Source organism: Marmota marmota, unplaced genomic scaffold (assembly GCF_001458135.2).
Source record: "Marmota marmota marmota unplaced genomic scaffold, marMar, whole genome shotgun sequence".
NCBI lineage: Eukaryota > Metazoa > Chordata > Mammalia > Rodentia > Sciuridae > Marmota > Marmota marmota.
In genome coordinates, this window is record NW_025999944.1 from 514,360 (window position 1) to 537,887 (window position 23,528).

The 23,528-nt window shown below is 54.8% G+C and overlaps 1 protein-coding gene across 6 annotated transcripts in view; it reads left to right on the plus strand.

Annotated features, from left to right (window-relative positions):
• Fam167a (family with sequence similarity 167 member A) overlaps window positions 1-23,164 on the plus strand; it is a 32,292-nt gene extending 9,128 nt beyond the window's left edge. For all 6 annotated transcript variants that reach the window (XM_048801489.1, XM_048801490.1, XM_048801487.1 and 3 more), the window contains 2 exons: window positions 8,847-9,614; window positions 21,574-23,164. In XM_048801489.1, the coding sequence (XP_048657446.1) occupies window positions 9,243-9,614; window positions 21,574-21,837 (636 nt within the window). In that variant the 5' untranslated portion in view covers window positions 8,847-9,242 and the 3' untranslated portion in view covers window positions 21,838-23,164. The remainder of the gene's footprint in view (window positions 1-8,846; window positions 9,615-21,573) is intronic.
• The last annotated feature ends 364 nt before the right edge of the window (window positions 23,165-23,528 follow it).

The following is a 23,528-nucleotide window of genomic DNA, read 5'->3' on the forward strand; positions in this document are numbered from 1 at the left end:
CCACTCACACACACTCCCAAGACAGTCACCCCCCACTCACACACACACCAGGACAGCCACCCCCCACTCACACACACCCTCAAGACAGTCACCCCCCACTCACACACATACCAGGACAACCACCCCCCACTCACATACATGTCAACACAATGAGCCCCATCACTCACACACACACACACACACACACACACACACACACACACACACAACTGGGGCCAGTCTGGACTCTGCCTGGTCTCTGTCCCCCATCTCAGGGGCTCCTAACACCAGCTCTGACCAAGAGCTGGAATGAAAATGAGTCTGGGAAGGGGAAAGATGGCTGGCATAGGGCCAGACTGGCCATGTCCCTCCTGCTTCCGTCACCATGGCAACTCTGAGGCAGAGGCAACGGGCTCTGGGCAGCTCCCTGCTCCTGTCAGCAGCTCTGTGGGACGCGCAGGGCTGTGTGCCGTCCTCTCGTCCTCTCCTCTCCGCTGAAGCACATCAGCAGAGCAGAGGCGTCAGTCCCAGACTGACCTGCCGTGGGGGTGAAGGTGGGAGGTCAGCCCTGTCCCCACCTGGGGCTCTGCATGTACCATAAGCATAAGACCAAGACTGAAACGCCCACCTGTCCCAGGCCTGCTCGCCCTCATCACCTGTGGACCCCTGGACCGATCACCCCCCTGGGGAAAAGCAGCTGCCTCTTTAGAAAAGGGATGTGGCCAGACTGTGTCCCAGCCACCCTGGTCCCTGTCCCTACCCGCCTTTCACCCTCGGGGCAGCTTTGTATTTTCAGAGGAAAAGCCCAGGCCTGATGGCTGGGGCCAAGGGGGCTCTCGGCCTCAGCCCTGAAGGCCCTTTAGCTCTCAGCTTTGAGGCCTGGGAAGCCTTGAGGCCCAGCCTGGGCCAGGCCTGCCCCGGCCAGCCAGCGCTCCCTCTGTACCCTGCTCCAGCAGGTGCGGTGAGGAGCCACAGCTCCTTGCTTAGCAAGGCTGACAGATGGGGATTGCCACCACCACCACCCCGGCCCCCACCCGGCTGTAGCTCAGAGCAGTGAGCCTCACAAATGGTGTCCTGGCCTGGCCTGGCATAGAGGCCAGACCAACCCTGAGGACATCCCATCCCCCAGCCCTGCCTTGCTGAGAAAAGCCATATCTGCAGGGACCTAAATCATGGTGTAGCCAGGTCTTCATTCTATAAACTTCCCAGAGGACCAAGTGCCGCTTGCCAGGGGAGCCCAGAGGGTGGTAGCCAGCCCTGTCTAGATAGTATGTTCTGGAAAGCAGCCAGCATAGCAGCCTCAAGGAGTGTGGGTGAGAGTGAGAGGCTCTGGGGCCTTAGGCAGTCACTCAGGCCCTCAGCCCAGTTTTCCCAGCTGCAAGGGGACCAGAACACCTGCCCTGCCTTCCCTACCATGCCAGTGTGGTCCATAGTCACAGTCAAGGTAGTCCTTCATGATGGGGGCCACCTTCAGAGGAAATCACAGAGCCAGAACAGAGCTGGCCATCTCCAGGGACCACTGGATCCCAAAGGATGCTTGTGACTTATTAGCATAAGTGGTAGACCCGGGGAGGGACGTCAGAGCCTCAGGCTCTGTCCTGGCCCCCAGTTCAGCCTTGCTGGATCCTGCCCTCCAAACTTACCTGGTCCCAGCCCTCACCATGCCATGTGCAGTCTGAGTATCTCTGAGCCAGCTCCTCCTTGTCTCTGTGCCTTGGTTTACCCATTATATAATAAAGGATCATAGTACACAGTTTGCAGGGTCCTTATGTATAGGAGACGCTATTTCCTCACTGAGGAAATATGGATACCTATAACACTAGCAGCTTGGCAGTGCTGTTAAAATATTCCTTAGTAGGACATTCACCAGGGCAGAATCTGAATTGCGGTTTGGGAGATAATTGTCATCATGACCGAGGGATCCCAGTGAGACATTCAAGGGGGACGTGGACAGAGCTCTCCCAGCTCTCGCACAGTGGATCCTCATTCCCAAGAGCCACCCCTGCAGTCTCAGAGTTCTGTATGAAGTCAGAATGACATGAGGTGTAAGTGTGTGAACACCATCCCTGAACTAGTATAAGGTGACATTCTTCTTCTTCTTCCTGTGCTGGTGCTGGGGGACACATCTGCAAGGTCCCCCACCATTCATATGTTCCTAATAATGACCCTTTTCCTGGGCAAGGTTCTCAGCCCCCTCACTATTGTTGATGGGAGCTTGGGTCTAAGTTTCCTACGGAAAATCCTCCATTTCCTCCCTGGATAATGGGGCTTCTAATAGGCTTAGTGGGCTTCTTTTATGCTACAGAATAGGTACGAGGTGACCTCCGGAGGTTGTGGTTAATTGTGAGAACACCTGGGAAGCAGAGAGGCTGTGGAGCCTGGCTGACTATATAAAGAGCAGAGTAGCCTACAGGAAGCAGAGAACAGCAGCAGGGACACTCGTGGGCAGGCCCTCTCACTCTGGGGCTGTCACTCTGCTGTGGAAGTCCAGGGGGTTGCTCCCCAAAAGAGACTGCCTTCCCAGGCTGGAGGCCCTCAGGCACCCTAACGCTAACCCAGTTCCCAGGCATTTGGCTGCAGCCCAGTTGGGAAGGCTGAATGACCCAGAGCACAGACACCCGTGGGTGGTACTTCTGAAAGAGGGAGCAGAACGGGTTTAAGTTTATGCAGATGGAACATTGGTAGCCAGTCACTGACTGTCACCTAGGAAACATACCTACTACGAATGCAGGTGGATTCAGCAAAATTTCATTCAGAGGACAGTGACCCAATGGGTCTCAACTGCAGATGCCAACCCCCTCAGGACTTGTGGGGATGTGAGAGAAGGAAGCCTTTTTGGCTGTCACAATGTTCTCAATTATATACATGGCCTCTCCAAGTGAGTTGGCTGCTCCCCTCACTCCAGCCCTCAGGCTCCTGAGCGCAAGCAATAGAAAGCAGCATGACTACTAGGCTGTCAGCGTTCGGAGACTGGCAGGAAGCAGAGACTCACAGGAGCAAGCAGGCAGAACCCGGGCAGCTCCGGGACAGCGGGGAGGCCCTGCAGCAGCACTCCAGCAGGGGCAGCTGGCTCCTTCCCCCATCCAGCACTGATGAATCCCAACCATCCATTCACTGGGCCCCACACAGGCCAAATTCAGATCCTGGGCCTGAGCCTCTGATTGGCTGAGCTTAAGTCACATGCTCGCACCTGGTTGCCAGGGCCTGGGAGGGGGAGGAGGGAGAATCTGGTCCTCTGATCCCAGAGAACAAATGAGAAGGGCGCCTGCCTGCTGTCTTGCACAAAGTGGGGGCTTCCCACAAACAAGAAAGGAAGGAGGCTGGGAACAGCAGACCAACAGGCCGACCAAGGCCAAACACCAACAGAGACCCACACGCCGCACCCTTCTCCAGCACCCACTCAGGCCAGGCAGCTGTACTTGTCAGAAGCCCAGCTCCAAGGAGCTCTGCCCAAGAGGAGGCTTTGAAAGCTGTGTAGTCAAAGTCTGGCGGGGTGGCTTCTGACGGACCTGAGTGAGGCCTTCAAACTATCCTGTCTGCTGGCTTTGTGTGCCAGCAGACCCTCTGTGTGTGAGAGCAAGAGGGCTCCAGTATCCAGGCTGGCTGGGAACAAGGCCGGCTTCTGGGTTGGTCTGGCAGGAAAACTTCAGAAAGGCTCTGATTGGCCCAGTAGAGTCATGTCACCTCCCCTGAGGTGAGAGGGGAGGTCAGGGCCACAGGTACCACAGGGACAGACTCCCCACAGTAAGGGAGAATGCTTTTTCCAGAAGGAAGAAGGAAGGTGCTGGGTAGAAATGTCCTCACAGATGCCAGGTGACAAGTAGGTCCTCTCTGGCTATAGTTCAAAGTCCTGGGATTTGGCACAAGCTAAATCAGGTTCTTCCTGCTTTGTCCCAGGAGCCGGGCCTGCATACCTGTGTCCAGGCACACCTGTGTCCAGGCACTCCTCGGCCAGGGAAAGGAGGTGTGTGTGGCCTCTCATGAGGACAGGTGGTGGAAGTACTGTCACAGAAGCCCAGGGCCCCTCTGCTCCTCTGAGCCCATCCAAGCTGGCTTACTGTGAGCAACACAGGGTGCAGCAAGAGGCAGATGCATGCTCTATGTGCCCGTTCATTCCATGTTTAAAGCAGCAGCATCTCACAAGTGCCAGAGGACCAGGATAAAAGGCCTGGCTTTGCCCTCATGAACTTGAGTCTGGAAGAAGGGACCATCAAGAAAGTGCCTGGTGTAAATGTGAGGGTTTAACAGGGACGGGAAGCCCAGTGTCGGGGTCTCACATCCCAGCCTCACCACTTACTAGCTCTGTGACCATGGGCAAGCTACCAAAGCCATCTGCGCCTCAGTCTCTCCACCTGGAACATGAGGATGATGGCAATCTTCACGCGTGTGAGCCCTAACTGTGCCTGAACATGTGAAGCTTTCCGAGTGACTGCTGGTGTGGTTGCTCCAAGTGTTAGCTCATGTGTGATGGTGTCATGGTTTCCCTCACGTGCTCTCGTTGCCGGGCACACACAGCCAGCCCAGGAAAACAGAGGGAAGGAGAAAATGCCTGAGGACTAGGCGGAGGAGGGAAAGAAGGGCTTCTGGGCTGTACAAGTTGCGGGCAGAGGATCGAGCTTGGGGTCTGTGGGGCAGGAGAGTCGGAGGGGTTAAAAAGACTGTGCACCCTGCAGAAGAAACAAACAGTTCCAGAGAAGCCTCTGTGCGGGGAGAGCAGGCCTGAGCCCGGGGAGCATCAGTCAGCAGCCCCCGTAGCCTTCCCTGCCCAGGAAGCCCATCAGGAAGTGGGTTCCAGGGTTTTCCAGGTGAGCAGGTGAGGTCATAATGAGACAAGGTGTTGGCCGCCTGGCAGGGCTGCACCCACCTGGCCCCTGGGGCAGCTGGGGATTAGCTCATGGCTGGCGAATCCTGCTTCATGGGCCAGGAAGCCTGGAAGCGCATCTGAACCACAGTCATCCCAAGCCCTGGCATGTTGCTGGGGCAGGAAGGCTGTGTATCCCCAAGGCTTGTCCTCGCTGCCACCCAGTGGCCTGGCTGGTGGGCATGCCTGGGCCTCATGGATTATGGGGTCTTGGGATCTCATCTTGTCTTCCAGGACTCCCGAGTCCCAGATCTAGTGGTCCAATGTCCTCTGCTTTGTGCTCCCTGGGCCTAAGCCCCAGGAGTCGAGAAAAACTTCTGCTGCCCACCAAACCCAAGAGGTGTCCAGAGCTGCCTCCAATCCCCACCCGATGGCCTTCCCCACTAGTACAGGATATGTCCAGCTCAGTGCCCACTAAGTGGTCAGTGGACAGCAAACCCTTCTGCTAGCACCTTCCTGGGCCTGTGTGGGTGACATTCCAGCTTAGCTCCTGTGCCCAGCTGGAAGGGAGGGAGGAATCCCCACTGGGCCTTTTCAGGCACCAGGGTGACGAGCAGGTGGGATCCCTGGGACACTGCCTAGTGGCTCTGAAATAGCCTGTGCTGAGAAGGAGCTCTTTGGGTGGGTATGGCCTTTCTTCTGTGCCCAGCCTTTGCACGCACACAAGGCACCACCAACTGCAGAGCACAGGCTGGGAAAGATTGGACCCGGGTCCTCCTCCTGTTAGCAGTTGTGCTGGAACCAGGACCAGGCCTGCAGCCCAGCCTCAGTCTCTGGCGTGGAGAGCAGGCTGTTACACCTGGGTCCCTCCAGCACCTGGAGCTGGGGATGGGAGGGTTAAAAATTGGAGCAGGGCGGGAGGGAGCAGTGCAGAGTGGCGTTCTCGTAGGCTGGGCTCTTTTTCTCCCTTCCAAGGCAAACCTGCTCTTCACTCTTCCAGATCTCCTGAGATCAAAACTGGGGGAGGCAGGGCCAATGGATGGCATCAGTGGGCTTCCAGGGAAGGATGTAAAGATGCAGAAATGGGCTCAGGACACCCAGCATTTCAAGGACCGACCAGATGACTGCTCAAGGCAGGGACAGGGGTGATGTGACTGATGTGACACCCATGGTTGCACCATCCTAATAATATTTTTTAAAGTGTAACTTTGTCTAGGGCTTACTGTACACCAGGGGCATGCTCTATCAACTCTGTCACCCCATGAAATCCTGGATGTGACCTACAAAGTTGATATTGTTATCCCCTTCATGGGCATGGGACCCAGGGGGCACACAGGGACCCCACTTGGGTTAATGTTCTGTTGTCACCATCCTGAAATTCTTAGGACTTTTTTTAAAGAAGAGACCCAGCCCTGAGCCCTACAAATTGTGCGGCTGGTCCTGGTTGTGCCCACTCCTCAGAAGAGGACTCAGAGGCAAGGGATGATCATGAAGCTACAGCCCATAACACAGAACTGGTGGCTGCCCTTGAGCTCTGACCCCAAATCCCACATGCTCCAGGGTAGAAAGAGGCTGACCACCATCACACAGCTCATGCCCAGGCCCCTAGCTGGCACCTGTCTGGAGGAGGGCACTTCACCTCTCCTAAGTGCCTCCCATAACCCCTGTGTGAAATGGGTGCTCCCACCTGCCTTTTGGGTTTGGGTGAGACTGGCGTGAGCTGGGGGGCACCCAGGTGCCACACCATGAGGCTCACCCTCAGTGGACTGAAAACCTCTTGTTAAAATACACTCCCTACACTATAAAGTCACACAAAGTCACAGACTCTCAGTGGTTCCCACCCCAAGAGGAGCCCCTTACTTAAGGGGGCAGGACGAAGCCCTCTGCAGAGGGAGGGCACAGCTTCCTACTGTGTTATCTCTCACCAGTTCTGTGTTATGGGCATGTGGCTTCATGATCATCCCTTACCTCTGAGTCCTCTTCTGAGGAGTGGGCACAACCAGGACCCAGGTGGGGAGGGCACAGCTCATCAGTCTGTCTGTAGACTGGACCTTCTCCAGAAAACTCATCTAGCTGTAATGAGAGCTCCTCTGTCTGTGGGAAGGAAGCCCTGTAGGATTCAGCCACCCAGGCGCACTCAGAAGAGATTCTGGGCCCTCAGCAAACAGGCAGAGGGCAGGCACCTGGGTGGGGCCCCAGAAAGCAGCTCCCAGTCTTCAGACTTGGAGAGAGCCTGGGAAGGCTGTGTCGTGAGAAAGTGCACAGCGAGCCCCATTCCTGTGTTCTTGGAGCACGCTAAGATTTAGAGAGCACCTATGAACCTCATTCCTGCCCATCCCCAAGAGCCTAGGAGATTGGCAGAACACCTCATTTTGAGCCTAGGAGACTGAGGCTTGGCAGGCCCCATGGGGCCTAGGACCAGAATCTGATCCCAGGTCTGGTGTCTCTAAAGGAGACCAGCAGCTCTCAGTCCTGACTGCACCCTTGTATCTGGCCCTCAGATCACCTGGGGCCTAAGAATGGGCTGCTCTCTGAGTCCTGGGCCCACATCAAGGGAATCAGAACTCCTGGAAGTCGATCTGTGTTGCCCAAGGTCCCCAGGGAACTTTCACTTGCCCAGAGCAGGGCAGGAGGTGAAGCTGAGTTCCTCTGCTCTCAGTGGGGGTGGCATGTCTTCCTCATTCCCCAGGGATGTCCCCCACTCCCGCAGGGGCAGGCTCAGAGTACGGGGAGAGTCCTCTGTCCTCCAGCCAGACCTCCCTGACAGGCTGGGCTCTAGGGTGGTCCAGAACAGAAGCTCTGCTGTCTGTCTTCCCGAGCATTTCTGTGTGTCAGGAGGAAATCCATGACCTCCCTGGGCAGCCCAGCCTGCCAGTGGCCTCCCCATCCCAGATCTGCTCCCCTCAGTCCTCATCTCAGCCAGCCCAGTTCCCACACTCCAAGCAGGCATCACGACGATTATTTGCTTTCTTCTTTCGGCAGGGATTTTAAAGGCACACACATCAACAAGCGTCTCTCTCCCTTTCCGTCCATTTTCACCCTAGGGTGGTGTGTGCACCAGGCTTCTGGGCATCTTGATTTTTCTTTTAGCCTTCTCTTGGACATTGCTCTGCATCAGTTCATTAGTTTTTACACCTGCATGGCCTCAGCACAGATTTTGAAAACTAGCCCTGAAAGCCAAGTTCAAGACACACATCTCCCGCTCGGATCGGCTCGTGTCTACCCTTGCTCATTCCCCACAGACACAGGCACGCCAGAAGGCTGGTGTCTAATTATAACCTACCCACCCTGGCACGATGGGGTCAGAGCCTTGGCTTATATCCCACACTAGGTCCTGGAGGCCAACTCAGATGGCAGCTGGAGCCTTGCGGAGGCGGCGCTGCTGTGTGGGCACTTTAGGTAAACCTGAGAGCCACCGTCCTGGAAGGCTGAGTCACCAGCTTCATTCAGCTTCACCGTCCAGCTTGAGAGGAGCCGGCTCCTTCTTCCCCTGTGCAGCTGCAGGCTTATTTGCTTCCTCTCTGAGGGGGTGAGGTCAGGTGGTGGTAGAGGAAGCTGAGGGTGGAGGAAGCCGGCCCTGTGCTCCGGGAGGGGTGCCGAGGGCAGCAGCACCTGTACGGTGCAGGCACACCTGAGTCTGCGTGGGGCTCCACTGGCCTGGCAGCTGGCTCTGGGGACCCTCGGGCAGCTGTCACTGAGAGGGGAGACCTGTGCCCTCAGATTCAAGTGACTGGTCTTGTCTCCCTGCGGGAGTTCTGTCTCAGTGCGTCGTTTAGCCTCTTAGGGATTTGGGGTCCTCCCATGTCAAATGGGGACAGAAACTAATCTCCACAGACTTGCTGTGAGCATTAAGTGAGATAACACAGGAGGGATTGTAGTGCTGCCCAATTTGTTCAGCTTCTCTGCATCAACTTAAAGTGGTCGTCTCACCTCTAGTCCTGGACCAGCAAGTAGAAGCCCTGTCACTGGACCTCTCTGAGCCTCTTTCCCCTCCTGGAGTGTGGACGTGCCTCCACCTAGCAGCTGGGGAGGGGTCAGACTGACAATGTTCTCATTCTTCCTGCAGGGCCCGCACCACCTGCCTTTCCTGGGGAGGGCGAGCTTCTGGCCCGTCTCTGCTCTGCGCACACCTTCGGGACAGATAGATCTCCTTGGCAAAGGCTGCCCCTAAAGAATCCTGCCAGTGCTTGTCTGTTCCTGCCTTCTACGAAGCATGGCACCCACAGGCTTCTGGGACGAATCATAGACCTCGAACCCCCGAAGCTGCTCTGAAAGGCCCTCCCTGGGGCTCACCCCACGGTCCCTCAGCTCCAGGTGCCGCCCAGCCTCTGCAATGCCTTCTGGAGGCACAGCCCCAGCTGGATGAGGCCCTTCCAGAGCAGGACCCAGCCTCATCGCCCAGCAAGCCTCCCACACAGCCCCTCACCAGCTGCCAGGTCTGGCTGCCAGGGCAGACTGTAGAATGTCTGTGCCCGAGATCCAAGTGGAGGAAGTGGGTGAAGAAGAGGGGCTGGCAGGGGCCACCGCGCCTCCTGATGACCACCTCCGGAGCCTGAAGGCCCTCACCGAGAAGCTGAGGCTGGAGACCCGCAGGCCCTCCTACCTGGAATGGCAGGCCAGGCTGGAGGAGCAGACGTGGCCCTTCCAGAAGATGGCCACCGAGGAGAGCTTGGAGCAAGGAGAGCGTGGGGGTGGGGAGCCCCTGCTGCCCCCGAGGGAGCCCAGAGAGCACCCCCCGCCTGCCGGGAGCACCAGCCAGGGCGACAGGTCCCCTGGCAAGCTGGAAGGCTTCCAGAGTATCGATGAGGCTATAACCTGGCTCAGGAAGGAACTGGTGAGTGGCTGCCCCCACAGAAGTCCCCAGAAAAGAGAGGATGTCATTCTTTGTCTCTACGTGTCCCTCTGTTTCTCTCTGTTTCTATCTCCTCTCCCCCATCATGTGTTGGACCTCCCATCTTAATAGACCCGCCACTTGCACAACTGTAATCTTCCTATTTGACAAAGGCAGATCTTATTTCTCTGGTTGCATGGGGCTGTGTCAATCAGCCATTAATCCTGGACATTGTGGAGGAATCAAGCTGTGTCCATGAGAATCTGAGCCCATGTTAGGGTATCTGTACCCTTCCCCCGACTGGCAGAGCCTCGCTGTCATGCCTGGACTGCTAAGTGGGTGCCTGGAGCTTACCTGCCCTCTGAAGCCCCCTCCCCTGCCATCTGTCCCTGCTGCCCACACCTCCTATGACCACTCACTTACCAAGACAGTGGTTGCTCTCCCTCCCCGAGTGCTACTGTTGGGTTGCATGGTAGGCTACCTGGGGTGGGCTGACTGCAGGAGGGGCCCTGGGTCTGGGGGTTGTCCTGTGCAAGGAACTGCTATGAGTACTGAGGCCCAGCGTGGAAAGTGCTGTATTAATGATGTGTGGTGTGCAGGAGCTGCCCAGGGATGTGCGCCTGATCATGCGTGGGGTAGAGGCTTTAGTGAGGAGGCTGAATAGGAGCTTGCCCAGAGGTTGAGGCAGGGACGGTTTCCGGATGGATTGAGTGCAAGCAAAGGGCCCTTTGCTTAGCCCTTTTCCTGCCCCTGGGCAAAACAGATTTCCAGTGGGAATCTCACCGTGTGCAGTGACTCTCAGCCTGAGAAACCGGGTGAGGGTGCAGAGCTGGGTGCTGCCTCCCCCCAGGGAAGAATCACCGGTCCCAGCACAGTGGCTTCTCAACAAGGCAGGCATGAGTCTAAGCCTCCCCAAGCCCTCAACCCCTGTCCTCCTGTCACTGAGGCCCAGGTAGCACCTGCCAGGTCTGGCCATCTGGACCCAGGGAGCCAGGAGTCTAGGTCCAGCCACTATCCAGAGCCAGTAGTAATTCCCAGGGCAACAAGGCCTGCAGAGGTCCACTCGGTTTGCTTTGCAGAATCCTAAAACCAGAATCCTGTTGGGCCTGAAATGCATTATGGACTAAAATACATGAACTGGGGTTTGGGATGGGAAGGGGCTCTGGGACTCAGGTATTGGATGGATCAGGGACTGTTTTGGTCTCAGTCCTTGATGCTGAGAATGCTGCTCAGGACCCAGGGTTCTGTTACATGTGATTAACCGGTAACTGGAGTGTGCGTGGCTCTTGGCTTTCGTGGAAGATAAGGCACCTGTGGATTCTTGTTCTGTGGCCCCAGGGTGCCTGTGAGGATATAAGAGGTGAGAGGTGGACATGCTGTGCCCCAGGACAGACCCTGAAAGTGCTCTTTGAATTCCTGAGGCTAAGCTGCTTTGATCTGTTTTCATAAAGAAGAACAAAAAATATTCTCATTAATCAAGGATGCAATTGTCGGTTTCAGGTTCTTTTGAGGTTCATTGCTTCTGAAAGCAGAGGCGGTTACTCTCTAAATACGCTCACATTCCTCACGGGCCCCCTCTGGAGCAGGGGGTAGAGAAGGACTGCTCTGTGTGTAAACCAGTGGGGACTTTCCTAGAGCTTGTGCCGTCATCTTCAGACAGAGAGATGTCTTGCAACCCTGACTGTGTTTATAACCACCTGGGGACCTTTGGAGGCTCCCAAAGCCTCAGTCAGACCCCAGACCAACCAAATGAAGTTCCAGGGCATGGTGCCCAGCATCCATAGCTTTCAAAGCTCTCACCTGCTCCCATTGTGCAGCCGGGGCTGAGACCCACTGGGCATGCTCTTTTCTCTTGCTAGAACTCTGTAAGCAAAGTGGCAGGAGGTGCCCCACCCAGAGATGCTGGCCAAGAGCACCTGAGGGGAACGAGGATATAGGGACCCTTGGGTGGACAGCAGAGCACTCCTTGCCAGGATTAATTTGGTCCCCAGGGGCTGAGTAACTGAGGCTTTTAACAGGTAGCCATGTAAGATGATAGGACTGGTAAGTGTCAGAGCCAGAGTCAGACTCAGCAATCACCACTGGGAGGAGAACGCTATGGGAGAGGCAGCGGATGCAGCAGGTGATACAGCTCAATAGCAGAGGACTCGCTGGGTATGTCCAGAGAGCAGCGACCTTCAAATTCTCCCTGGGTCTCTTTGTAGAATGAAGATTCTGTTTCCCCCTGATTCAGAATTGACATCTCTAAGGTAACCTATATGGCTGCTCCATGGGCCACATTCTGAGTATCAAGGAATGAAGGGAGGCTTAGCCTGGTGCCCGGGAACCTCTGAGGCTCCACATGGGGCAAACCTAGAGGTCCCCAAGCTTGAGCTTCAAGTCCTGTCCCTGCTATATCTGCCCCATGTGGCTTAGCACTCAACCAGTGAAGAGGCCTCAGTGAGCGAAATCACAGCATCACAAAGCAAGTGGTCCAGGAGCGCTGGCCAGCAGCAGCCCCGATGCAGACCAGAGGCAGGCGATTCTGACCCAAAATTCTGCCTGCCTCAGAATTCGGCAACAAAGGCAACTTGTAAAACCCTTTGACTGAGGTGGACAGTTCTCATTCGAACACGTCCTCCTGTCTTTAAGCCTCAACCAAAACAAAGCTCCATGCCTTGGTTTTCTGATTCATCCTCTGATCATCACTGAAGGTGCCTTTAAAAATCGACCTATTTTTAGCACATCCAAAGAGGCTTGCAGAACCTCTACTGTACTGTACTGAATGTAAGCCCGGAATCAAGTTTTTCCTACCCTATTCAGGCCTCCCATTCGCCTGAATGTGAATTTGACTTTATTCCAGGGATTAAAGCGCTGTGAGTCAGTCATGTGGGGTTTTTCCTGTATGATGCCAAACACCCCCAACTTAATGAAAGTTTGGGGTCCGGTGAGGGCAGGCCCCTAAACTGTCCCCTGACCATCTGGCAGTCCAGGGAGGCTATTGTCAACTAGCACCATCGGGAGCAGGCAGCGCTGGGTCTGGGAGCAACATCTGCCTTCCCCTGCTCCTGCAAGGCCAGCTGAGAGGGACTGCCTGAGCCGGATGGGCTTCCAAGGCTAGGAAGGGCCCGTGGCTCCCCCAGGCTTCCCTCCTGATCTCCCTCCAGGCTTTCACTGCTAGGACACCCTGGGGACCTGCAGGCAGAGTCCACTTCCCTTCCACTTCTGCACGGGGCCTTCGAGGAAGGTGGACGCCTCAGAGTCTGTTAGGATGATTTCTCCAGCTAAGGCCTGACTTTGGCTCAGAGTGTATTTAGAGACCATGTGACCACCTGGTTGTGGCAGGTGGGGCAGCAAGGACTCCTCCAGGCTGAGGTCCAACCTCACCATTCCCAGGACAGCCACTCGGGGTCCAGTAAGTGGCCACTGTGCGCCACTACTGGTTCCTGGCTGCTCTGGGTGCCAGAGGGTCCCAGCCTCCAGCTTCCTATCTTCGACTGAGTGGCCTGGGGTGGGGCGGGACAGTGCCTGACCCTGGAGCCTCTACCCCCAAGCTGAGCGTGGAATTCAGGACATCTCACCAAGGCCCCTAACTGGGCTGGGGTCAGCAGCCAGCTCTAGGGCCTGGCCTTGAGTGGTCAACATCCAGCCTGAGGAAGAGGGACCCTCCTCTCCGTCTTGTCTCTGTAGTTGTGCTCAGAAGTTCCCCTCGCCAACCTGGAGATAAAGCACAGGGCAATAAAGCATTCCCCCGGCTCTGCGGGTGCCAAAATCTGAACGAGACATCCCAGCTTCCTCCTGGGCCGTCTTCCAGGCGAGAATCCTTGGGTGTGGACAGACATTTCTCTCAGTTTCACGCAGGTGTTTGATCCCCGCAGACGGAGCTCCTGAGAAGGTGTTTATAGTTGTTAGAAAAAAGGAAAAGAAGTCTGGCGGTGTTAGTCACGGCAGGTCTGCGCGGCAGGAGGCCTGAGACCTGGCCCAGCCGGCGCCCTGCGGTCACAGCTGGGGTGCCCAGGAGTCCTCTCCCAGCACATCCTCTCTTGCCCGTGCTGCCTGCTTGGCAAGCACAGCCCTGCTGTGTCCAGGGCCAGCCCCCTGAAGCCAGAATTGTCTGCTGCCCGGCCCAGCCAAATGACAGGTCTCACTCGCCATGATGGTATGGAGGCGAGGAATGTGGTGCCAGCCATGTCACTCTGTGGTTCCAGTGAACCTTCCAGTGTCCCCTAGGAAGCCTTAGGTGTGTGTGCTGTCCCCACTTTACAGAGGAGAAGAGGGGGGCGCAGAAAGATTGTAGGTCTGAGGGACAGAGAGTTTCAGTGGTTTGGGGGCTAAGCAGATGGAGCCCCAGGCCAGCTGGCTCTGCACCCAGACCAGGCCTCTCCGGGTGCTTCAGCCATTCAAGTCAACAGGCCTGAGCTGGCAAAAGCCTGCATGTCCCTCCTGACTTCAGAACAGGATACTTGTAAAAGGTCAATGACTCATGACAACCCTTAGGGGGGCCCAGCCTGTTTCTCCTTGAGGACAAGAGCAACACAGAGCCAGCCCACAGGGGACCAGGATCCACAGGGGGAGTCCAGGCACCCTCTGCCAAGACTGTGTCTTCTCAGTGACACCTAGGGCTCTTGGACAGCCACCACAGAAGGGAGACCCCTGCTCATCTGGGCAGATGTGGCTTCCTGGGAGTTACTACAGAATTCACAAACAAGGGCACCGGCAAAGGAAGCATGTGGCGTCCTCGGGGACTCTCCTTCTGGGTGGTGGTGTCATTCTTTCTGCTTTTTGTAGCTCCTGAAAATTCTAAATAGGAATATGGTATGTGCAATCCAGGGGTGAAAGACTTTAAAAATGAAAGACTGAAGAAAGAAAAGCACCGGCTCCTTTGTGTCCTACCAGTGCAGTTGGTCCACAGCCCTCACCTGTAGGCCACAGGTAAAGCAGCACAGGAAACCCAGGCCCTCAATCCCCAGAAGTGCCCTCCGGGCCTGAGAGCTGACAAACTGGGCACTGCTGGCCACTGGGGTGACAGGGACCCCCATCACAAGGCCCTGCTCGCACCCCTTCCTCATCCTGGGAAGCAAGGAGAGCTCACTGTGGAGCAGCCCCAGGCAATCCTGGGCCTCGGGAGGCAGGTGGGGCCCTTCCTCCAATCCCTCGTTCCTGGCTCAGTCAGCAGCCAGTGCGTGCCTGGGCTTTGGTGCTGGGGAGAGGTGGGCCCAGGTGAGGGGACAGGGTCCTGCCTTCATGGAGTCCCCCCACCCCCAGGAGGAAACAGCCTTAGGACCTGCACCAGGGCATTTGTTAAGGACACATCCCGCTGGCCCTCCCTGCCGGGAAGTTCAGGCTACACTCTGGGTGGTGTTGGGGTGAGTACCCACAAGTGACGCCCCTGCAGCTGGCCCAGTAACTGCTTGAGGGTGGAGTGGGAGAATGCATCAAATGTGTGGCTTTAGGAAAGTGATTTACCTGATCCTCCTGGGCTTTGTGCCGCAGTCCGGCTGCAGCAAAATAACCGGGGGGTGACGAATAACTTGTGTACGTTGATACAGCAGGAGTAGGAGCCCTTTATTGCAGGACAGGAGCAGTATTTATACATTCCACACAGCTTATCTAATTAGCATAAACTAGATACAGCAGTCAACCAATCAGGAATCTCCACCCTTAATGGCTCACTTTTGTTACTTCTCAAACCACTCCCTCTGGCATTTTGCCAGGCACCATCCAGACTTGTTTACGAACTCTAACATTCCCCTGGCAAAATGCCAGGTGTTATTTTGACTTGTTTACAGACTCTAACAGCTTTGTCCTTGTAAACTCTACCTAGCAGGGAAGGGACAATGAGGATGAGCTGCCCAAGGGCAGTGACCACCTGGGGACCCTGAGACTGCAGGTGCTGAGTGGTAGAGGGTTACAGTGTCACATAATTTAATACAGCGATCTTCCCTGGTGGCTGCTGGTGGCCTATTACTCTCCCCATTTTAGATGGGAGAACAGAGGCTGAGAAATGTGCCCAGCAGAACAGGGATTTGAACTCAGACCTGCCCAAGCTCAGAGCCCAAACTACAGAACGAGTTGCTGCCCTGGCAAATGAGCATGAACGCACTTTCTGCTCACTCGGTACATTCTCCCAACTCCTGGGGTTTGGGGTATTTTTTTTTAATTTTTCTAGTTATAGATGGACACAATACCTTTATTTTATTTATTTATTTATTTATTTATTTATTATGTGGTGCTTGGGATCAAACCCAGTGCCTCACGTGTGCTACAACCCCAACCCGGGTTTGGAGTATTATTCTCCAAAGACTACTTGAGTTTGCCCTCTTTCCAAGAACTCATCTCTCTCTGAAAAGGGGAAACTTATTATTCTAATACAAAGTCTAGTTCTGTGGTTCCTGGGCTCAGAAGGGGCTGTTCAGCCTGAGGTATTATTCTTAGCTGGACAATTTCTTTTGACAAATGTTATTTGATGGGGTGCAGTAGTATAATACATGTATACAGTACATAATGATCAAATCAAAGGAATTAGCATCTCCACCTCCTTGAATATTAGCAAGTCTTTGTGTTCTGAGCACAAACTCTCCTAGTTGTCTTGAAATGTGTAATAAATTGTGGAATACTTTTGTCACTTCTGTGTTACAGGACTCTAGAACTAATCCCCCCTCCCCATCGAACTGTCTCCCTCTATCCCCCCCATCTTCCCAGGCTTTAGTGACCTCCATTCTCTTTACTTTTAGGAAATCAATTTTTTTAGCCTCCACAAATGAGGGAGAACATGTGGGGTTTGTCTTTCTGGATTATTTCCTTAAAGCCCCGTAATTCCAACCATGTTACCACAGATGACAGGATTTCATCCTTTTTGTCATTGAATAATATTCCACTGTGTAGATATACCACATTTTTTATCCATTCATCTGTTGTTGGACATTGCAATTGATTCCATACCTTGGCTATTGTAAGTAGTGCTGCAGTAAATATGGGAGTATAGGTATCTCTTTGATATGATTTCTTTTCTTTGAATATATGCCCAGGAGTGGGATTCCTAAACATAGGTGGTAGTTCTATTTCCAGTTTTTGGAAGAACTTCCATCTGCTTTCTATAATGGATATACTAATTTACAGCTCCACAGAGTGTATGAGTTCTCCAATCTCTGCCCCCTCACCAGCAATTATTATTTGTCTTTCTCATAGCCATTCTAACTGGGGTGAGAGGCTAGCTCATTGAGGTTTTGATTGGCACCTCCCTGATAGTGGTGGTGGTGAGCATTTTTTGCATACACATTGTGCATTTGTATGTCTTCTTTTGAGAAGTGTCTGTTCAGGTCCTCCCCTGGCCCACAGCAGCCCCCCCTCTCGTGCTGTCCCTCTCTGGTGTAGCTTCCAGGCACACATTCCTCCACATCCAAGGTACAACCTGATGAGTTAGGAGGGAGTGACTTTCCCCTTTTGCAGAGGGTCTCACTCCCACTCCCCAGAGGGCTGTACTGGGCCTGGAGGCAGCAGACCTAGGGGCTCTTCAGAATGCATTATCCCACCTTGCACCCTCAATGTAGCATTTCAATCTAGAATGTTCCAAGTGTGAAAAATCAAAGACTATCTAAAGGTAGAATTTCATTCCAGAGTGTTCTCTGACATCCTGAAGGGTCTCCTGCTTTCTGCCCTTTGGTCCCAGCACAGGACCCCCTCAGCGGGGGGAGACCAAGAGGCCTGGCGCAGACAGAGGAGCTGCCTGGCTGGCTCTTTTCTGTCCCACAGAGCCAGCCCAGGGGATGGGAACAGGCGTGTTAACCTCCTGCCCACAGCCTGGGCCAAGGCTGCAGACACATCACCCAGTGGAAGAGGCAGCTCTGCTCCGTGAAACATGCAGAGGACCTCTGAAGTCCTTCATGTCCCCCAGAAATGAACTCACAGACCTGATTTGGTTTCTAGGAAACTTTGAATTTTTTTTTCTTTTACATTTCTCCCAGAAATTCAAGTCTCATTTTAACCACACCGCCTGCCTTCCTCCTCCTAGCATTAATCCAGAGACCAAACCAAGAGCAAGTAACACTGTCACCGGGGCCTCTAGGTGGAAACCCTACTTGATGCCGATTGTCCCAATAGGGCAGGCCTTGACGCAGAGCGGAACAAATCCTGAGACGGGTTGCAAAAACCGTTTGCAAAGTTCAGGAATGAAGTCTCATTACCCAGTCGGGAAGGAAAGGAGTGCTCAGACCCTTCACACACTGAGAAATGGCCTGGGTCTTGTTCCCAGGCTCTTTTCAGCATCAATTAGAGGCTAATTATAGTTCTTAGGCTGGGCCAGTATAGGTACAAACACCCTTCACCTTGGGGTTCTCGGTCACCAGTTGGTGCCAGCCAGGACTTTCCAAGCAACGCAGCTTGCACCAAACTCCAGCTCCCAGACCCCTCCCAAGGCCCGCAGCCCCTCTCTGCTCCCTGGCTCCATGGGTTTGGTCACTCTAGCTACTCTGTATAAACGGGATCATCACAGCATTACGTGCTGAGTGACTGGCCTACGTCACTTAGCACAGTGTCTTCAAGTTCACCCCTGTGGCAGGCGGCAGAACTCCCTCCCTATTAAGGCTGAATGCGCCCAGTGCATGGAGGGACCACACTTGCTTATCTCTCCAGCAAGGTGGTTGCTTCCACCTTAGGGCAGTTGTGACTAATGCTGCTATGAACCTGGGGTGCTGTGAACGTGGGGTGCACACTCCTCCTGGAGTCCCTACCTGCGGATGTCTTACGTCTGTACCCCAAGGTGAAGCTGCGGGTCCTACGATAATTCTGTCTGATTGTTTTGAGGGTCTGCCTGCCATTTCCCGGGTCTTCTGCAGCCTTGGTTTTATCCCTGCCTGCCCCAAGGCAGCTCTTCCTCTCCCCCCCTGCAGGAGACAGTAGGTGCAAAGAGCCCACCCACCCACACCCACACCCACGAGGGACACATTCCTGGGGCATTTTCTGCTCTCTGAATTTCCTCTCCACCTTCCCCTCTCACCTCCTCACCTCACCTCGCCTGCTTGGGAGTGAGGATGCTCCTCTCCTCTGACAGAGCCCTTTAATGACACTGTTTGTGACTGAATTCCGCCCTGGGCGGGTTCACCTTCCACCTGCAGAAACAGCCAGCCGGCTGTCCTAGGAGGGCTCCTGTGTGCCTGGTGGAAACCGATGTCTGTGGGTGACCATCGAGCCTAGATCACATTCCAGCCCTGCCGAGGGCCACCTTCCTTTCCTCCACACCTGGGGTACCCACCATCTCCCTACAAAGTGCTGAGAGTCCCTGACCAGCGGCATCTCACCTCCTTTCACCAAGTGCCAAGGTCAGGCTTGCTGGAGAGATCAATGTACCTCTCAGAGTCCAGCAAGTGCCTCATCCCCAGAGGACAGCAGGCCACCTGGGAGAGGGGAGGGAAGTCAGTGTCCCACAAGGACACACACACTGAGAGGTGCGTCACCCTCAGGGGCCAGGACCAGTGGTCAGTCTGTTAAAGGAGAGATTAAGCCTGGGATGCCCTGGCCTGGTCCTGAGTCCGGACCTGCGTTGGGGCACTAGAGAGCTGGCGAGCGCCCGCCTCCTTTGGCCATCGAGGCTCATATTCATGGAGTGTTGAGTTTGTCTCTTACATGCCTCCTTTGAGAGGCAAAGGACAGAGGTTCAGGGAGCATTAGTGGCTTTGCCCAAAGCCACTGAGCCAGCAGGAGAGGGGCTTCACCTACACACTCTCACCCAAGCCATGAAGCCCTGCATCTGCCCCAGGGGGACAGGAGCCCTGGAGGGACCACTGCACTCCTGTGGCCAGCCCCGGGGACCTGAGTGCCTTGTTCCCAGGCTGCTGAAACATAACCTTTCCCCCTCTCTGCTGCCCCCTGCAGGCGGTGTCTCACAGCTCCTCTCAGACACTTGGCCAACCTGAAATTCTCCAGTGTTAAAGGATATTTCAGAACAAAGATCCAATTCCTGAGGCTAAAATGCGGATCTAAACCACAGGGTTCCTCACTTTCAAAGGATATCTATCTTCAGATTCCAAAATACTCCTAAGAGAAGCAGGACAAGCCAGGCTCCAGAGGATGGCGTGAAGGCAGAGGTGTGGACAGTGTGTCTTCAGACAGGTCCGACCTCTGTCTCCGTCAGAGAGGGCGCAGGCATCGCGCCGCCCAGTCCCCGGCATATTAGGGGCTTCACAGAAAATGAGTAGATGACCAGCCACTTGTGGCAGCCCATCACCCTCAATCTGGTGCTACTCTAAATCATTAGGATTCCTGACTGGCAAAGAATTTGAGTTGCGATGCCCGAGGATTGGGACTATGAACACCCATCCCAATTCTTGCTGACCCTCAGGTGAAGTCCAGGCTTTCTCTCTTGATGCTTCTCACCCATGAAATCAGGAACGAGATCTGTAAGGTACATTGAAAATGAGTCCTCGTGAGGTCACGCATTTTTCTACCCAGTAGCGCCTCGTATTCCCAACTCTTGAAGAGGAAGGTGAGGACATTTGCTTTAATTTGCGTAACCACAAATTAGGAAGGGTCCCTCTGGAGTCTCATTTGGCTTCAAGCACCAGGTGGGCCACACAGGACCCCAAAATGCTAAAACAATAACCACTGGCAAGTGTAGGCAGAGTGAATTGTGAGAAGGAATCAGACCTCAATTCAAGTAGGAGCAGCCTATGGCCTGTCTTGGTGATACTAAATGGAAAATACTCCTCTAAGCCTGGCGATATCCTGCCCCACTCTTGCTCTGCCATGTCACGATTGTGAAGCTGAGTGACACATTGAGCCCCTCAGCTTGAACACCCTGGCTCATAAAATTCAGGCTCACGCTGCCCTGCTGGTACCTCTGGGACCATGGGGTCCCACAATTTCCACATGGAGATGGATTCTGGAATCTGTCAGCTGGGGTCACGTGTGGAGTTATCATCATGTCCCTTCCTCATCAGGAAACACAGAGGCACTCAGATCACTGTAGCCTCCCACAGGGTCACAGATCACTCAGACAGCTCCACGTCCCGCGCTCCGGCTCTCCCTCGGAGGCGGAACTTAGCGGTCAGTCCTTGAGGTCATGGAGTCTGATGGAGTCTGACTGAGTCACTGACCAGCTCCGCTAATGGGGGACTCTGTGACCTGACAGGGTTTCTTCTCGGTACCTCTACTTCCCTACCCACGATGGAGTTTTACTCCGTGGGCTGCAGTGAGGAGCCCTGATGTGTGTGAATACACCCAAAGAGCCGGGAACCGTGCCTGGTTCACAGTAAGAGATAGTCACCTCATTTCTTTTGAAACTTTATTAAATATTTCAGCATTCAAGGACATTTAAAGGATAATATAGCAGCTGCCAGCCCCCCAGCATATGACCTAGAGCCCTTAAAAGTCCCCCCCCATTACATTCCTCTTTCCCACCCAGAGGAGCCATGTTCCTGAACTCGGGGTTTGTCATTCTCATCTTTTCTTCATCCTCTTGCTGCATCTGAATATATCGCTAAACAGTGGGAATGAACTGGAAGGGTTTTTGGTCTGGTTTGGTTTGGAACCAGGGATTGAACCCAGGGGCTCTTAACCACTGAGCTACATCCCCAGCCTTTTTTTTTTTTTTGTTTTTTTTTGGAAACAGGGTCTGGCTAAGTTGCTTAGGGCCTCCCTAAGTTGCTAAGTCTGGCTTTGAACTTGTGCTCCTCCTGCCTCAGCCTCCTGAGCCCCTGAGATTACAGGCATGTGCCACGGCACTCAGCTGGAAGTATCTTTAAGCCAGGACTACATGCACCTCTTTCAGAAGAGAAGGATTTAGATAGTAACTTGTCCAGCACAAAGCTTGGTTGGACAAACACACCCTCCTTTGTCACCTGAGCCCAGAAGCTGCTGATGTTTCTAGATACACCATTCAATGGCCCAAGACATCCATTAGGACTCCTAGTAAGGGGTCTGTGCTTGTGAGGGACCAAGGAGCCGCCACCTCCACCGCTCTTGCTGACCCCTCCCTCGTCCCTTCCAGGCGGAGATGCGGCTGCAGGACCAGCAGCTGGCCAGGCAGCTCATGCGCCTGCGAGGTGACATCAACAAGCTCAAGATTGAGCAGACCTGCCGCCTGCACAGGAGGATGCTCAACGATGCCACCTACGAGCTGGAGGAGCGGGACGAGCTGTCCGACCTCTTCTGCGACTCCCCGCTGGCCTCCTCCTTCAGCCTCTCCACACCGCTCAGGCTCATTGGGGTCACCAAGATGAACATCAACTCCCGGAGGTTCTCTCTCTGCTGAGAAGCCCCAGAGGGGCAGAGGACCCCAGAGGGAGGGAGCTGGGCTGGGCAGTTACCCAGTGGGGTCCCCCGGGCATGCCCCTAGGACCTGGTGGAGGGAGGGTGCTCTTGGGAGGCCCAGCCATGGACCCCAGTGTCTCCTGGCCCCCCCTTATTCAGCACCCTGAGTGTGCAGAAGCTCCGTGGGCAGGGTCCCCGGTGCTCCACCTCAGTCCCCCACTCCTGGATAGCTGGTGCTATGAACTGGGACCCCCCAAGGGAGCCCCCAAAGCTTGCTGCTCTTATAGAAGGCTCTCCCCAGGGGCGATTAGATGTGTTAGAAGCACCCATCTCACACCGTTGCCACCCTCCAAGTCCTGGCTCAAATTCGCCCTTGGTTGGTGACTTAGCAGCCTTGACAGGGACCCAGCAGGAAAGGAAACCAGAAAGAAGAGCAGGATGTGGTGCTGGAACGTAGGACCCTTGGCCTGGCAGAAGCCAGTGCCCTGGTGGCACCACCCGGGCTGCTGTCCGTCTTGGGCCTGGGCACCGTGAGGCCAGGTAAATGAGTGGCTGGGACGCGTGCTAGTTGTGCACTTGTGTGGCTGGGGTGGGGCCCCCTTGCCTCCCCTGGCCATATGCACCAACAGCTGGAGAGCACCTAGGAGGTGGCTGGCGACTGGGCCAGGCAGGTCGGGAACAGATCACCCATCACTGAGTTCCCCAGAGGGTGCGCAACAGAGCCTCCAGGGAACCCAGAAGCCCATCCTGGGCCTCCTCTGAGACAGTGTCTGACCTCAACCGCTCACTTTAATTGAATAGACTGTTACACGAACGTGTTGCTGGCTTGTTTATAACTGTTTGGTTCTCGTCCAAACTGGAAGCCACTTGAGCAGGTCGAGCACAGAGCTTGGGGTTTGGCTTTAAGAGTTAGTTTCTCCCACTCAGGAAGTGTGAGGGTGGGCAAGCAGGGAGCAGGTTGGCGAAGTCACCTGGTCACTACCACATGCCACAGGGTGACCCCAGGGGCAGGAGTTTTTATATATTTGATGGCATCTGGCAGAGTCCTCTCATGGATAAAGGAGCAGAGTGAAGCTGGGGCAGGAGAATGACTGTCCTCGGGTCGCCCGGCTGTCCAACGGCTGTAGACTATGAAGGTGTGAAATCATTGTGAACATGCATAGAGAGGTCAGCCACCTTGAACCCCAAGATGCTTTGCTAAACCCATAAACCGCCCACCCCCTCCACAGCCCAGCCCCCACCCTGTCTTCCTACTTTTTGATCCAGAGTATTTGAGTGGGAGGCACAGCAGTGCCCGGATGGTGGCCCCTCGGGTCCACGCCACTGGTCTCCATCCTTAAGTATCCTGACTCTCCAGGTTCCAGGTCCCTTATTCTGCAGGCCACGTCCACACCCCCACAGCCCACCTGGTAGGAGCTGTATTCTGGGGGGAATGAAATGGGGAAGAGCAAATGAGGGGCCCCAGGTAGCAAGAAGAGAATGTGGTGTCTTCCTCGTGACTTCAGGGAGACCCAAAGAAGGTAGAAGAGCATAGCCAGGATTTGTTGTTGGCCCTAAATACCAAAGGATTTGTCTGGCAGGCTTTCCTGGAGGCCAAATAGCACGGCCAGGTCCTGAGAGGACTTCCCTCCTGCCACCTCCTTCCACACCGGTCCTGCAGGCCACAGGCCATCTGCTGGCCATTACCCACCC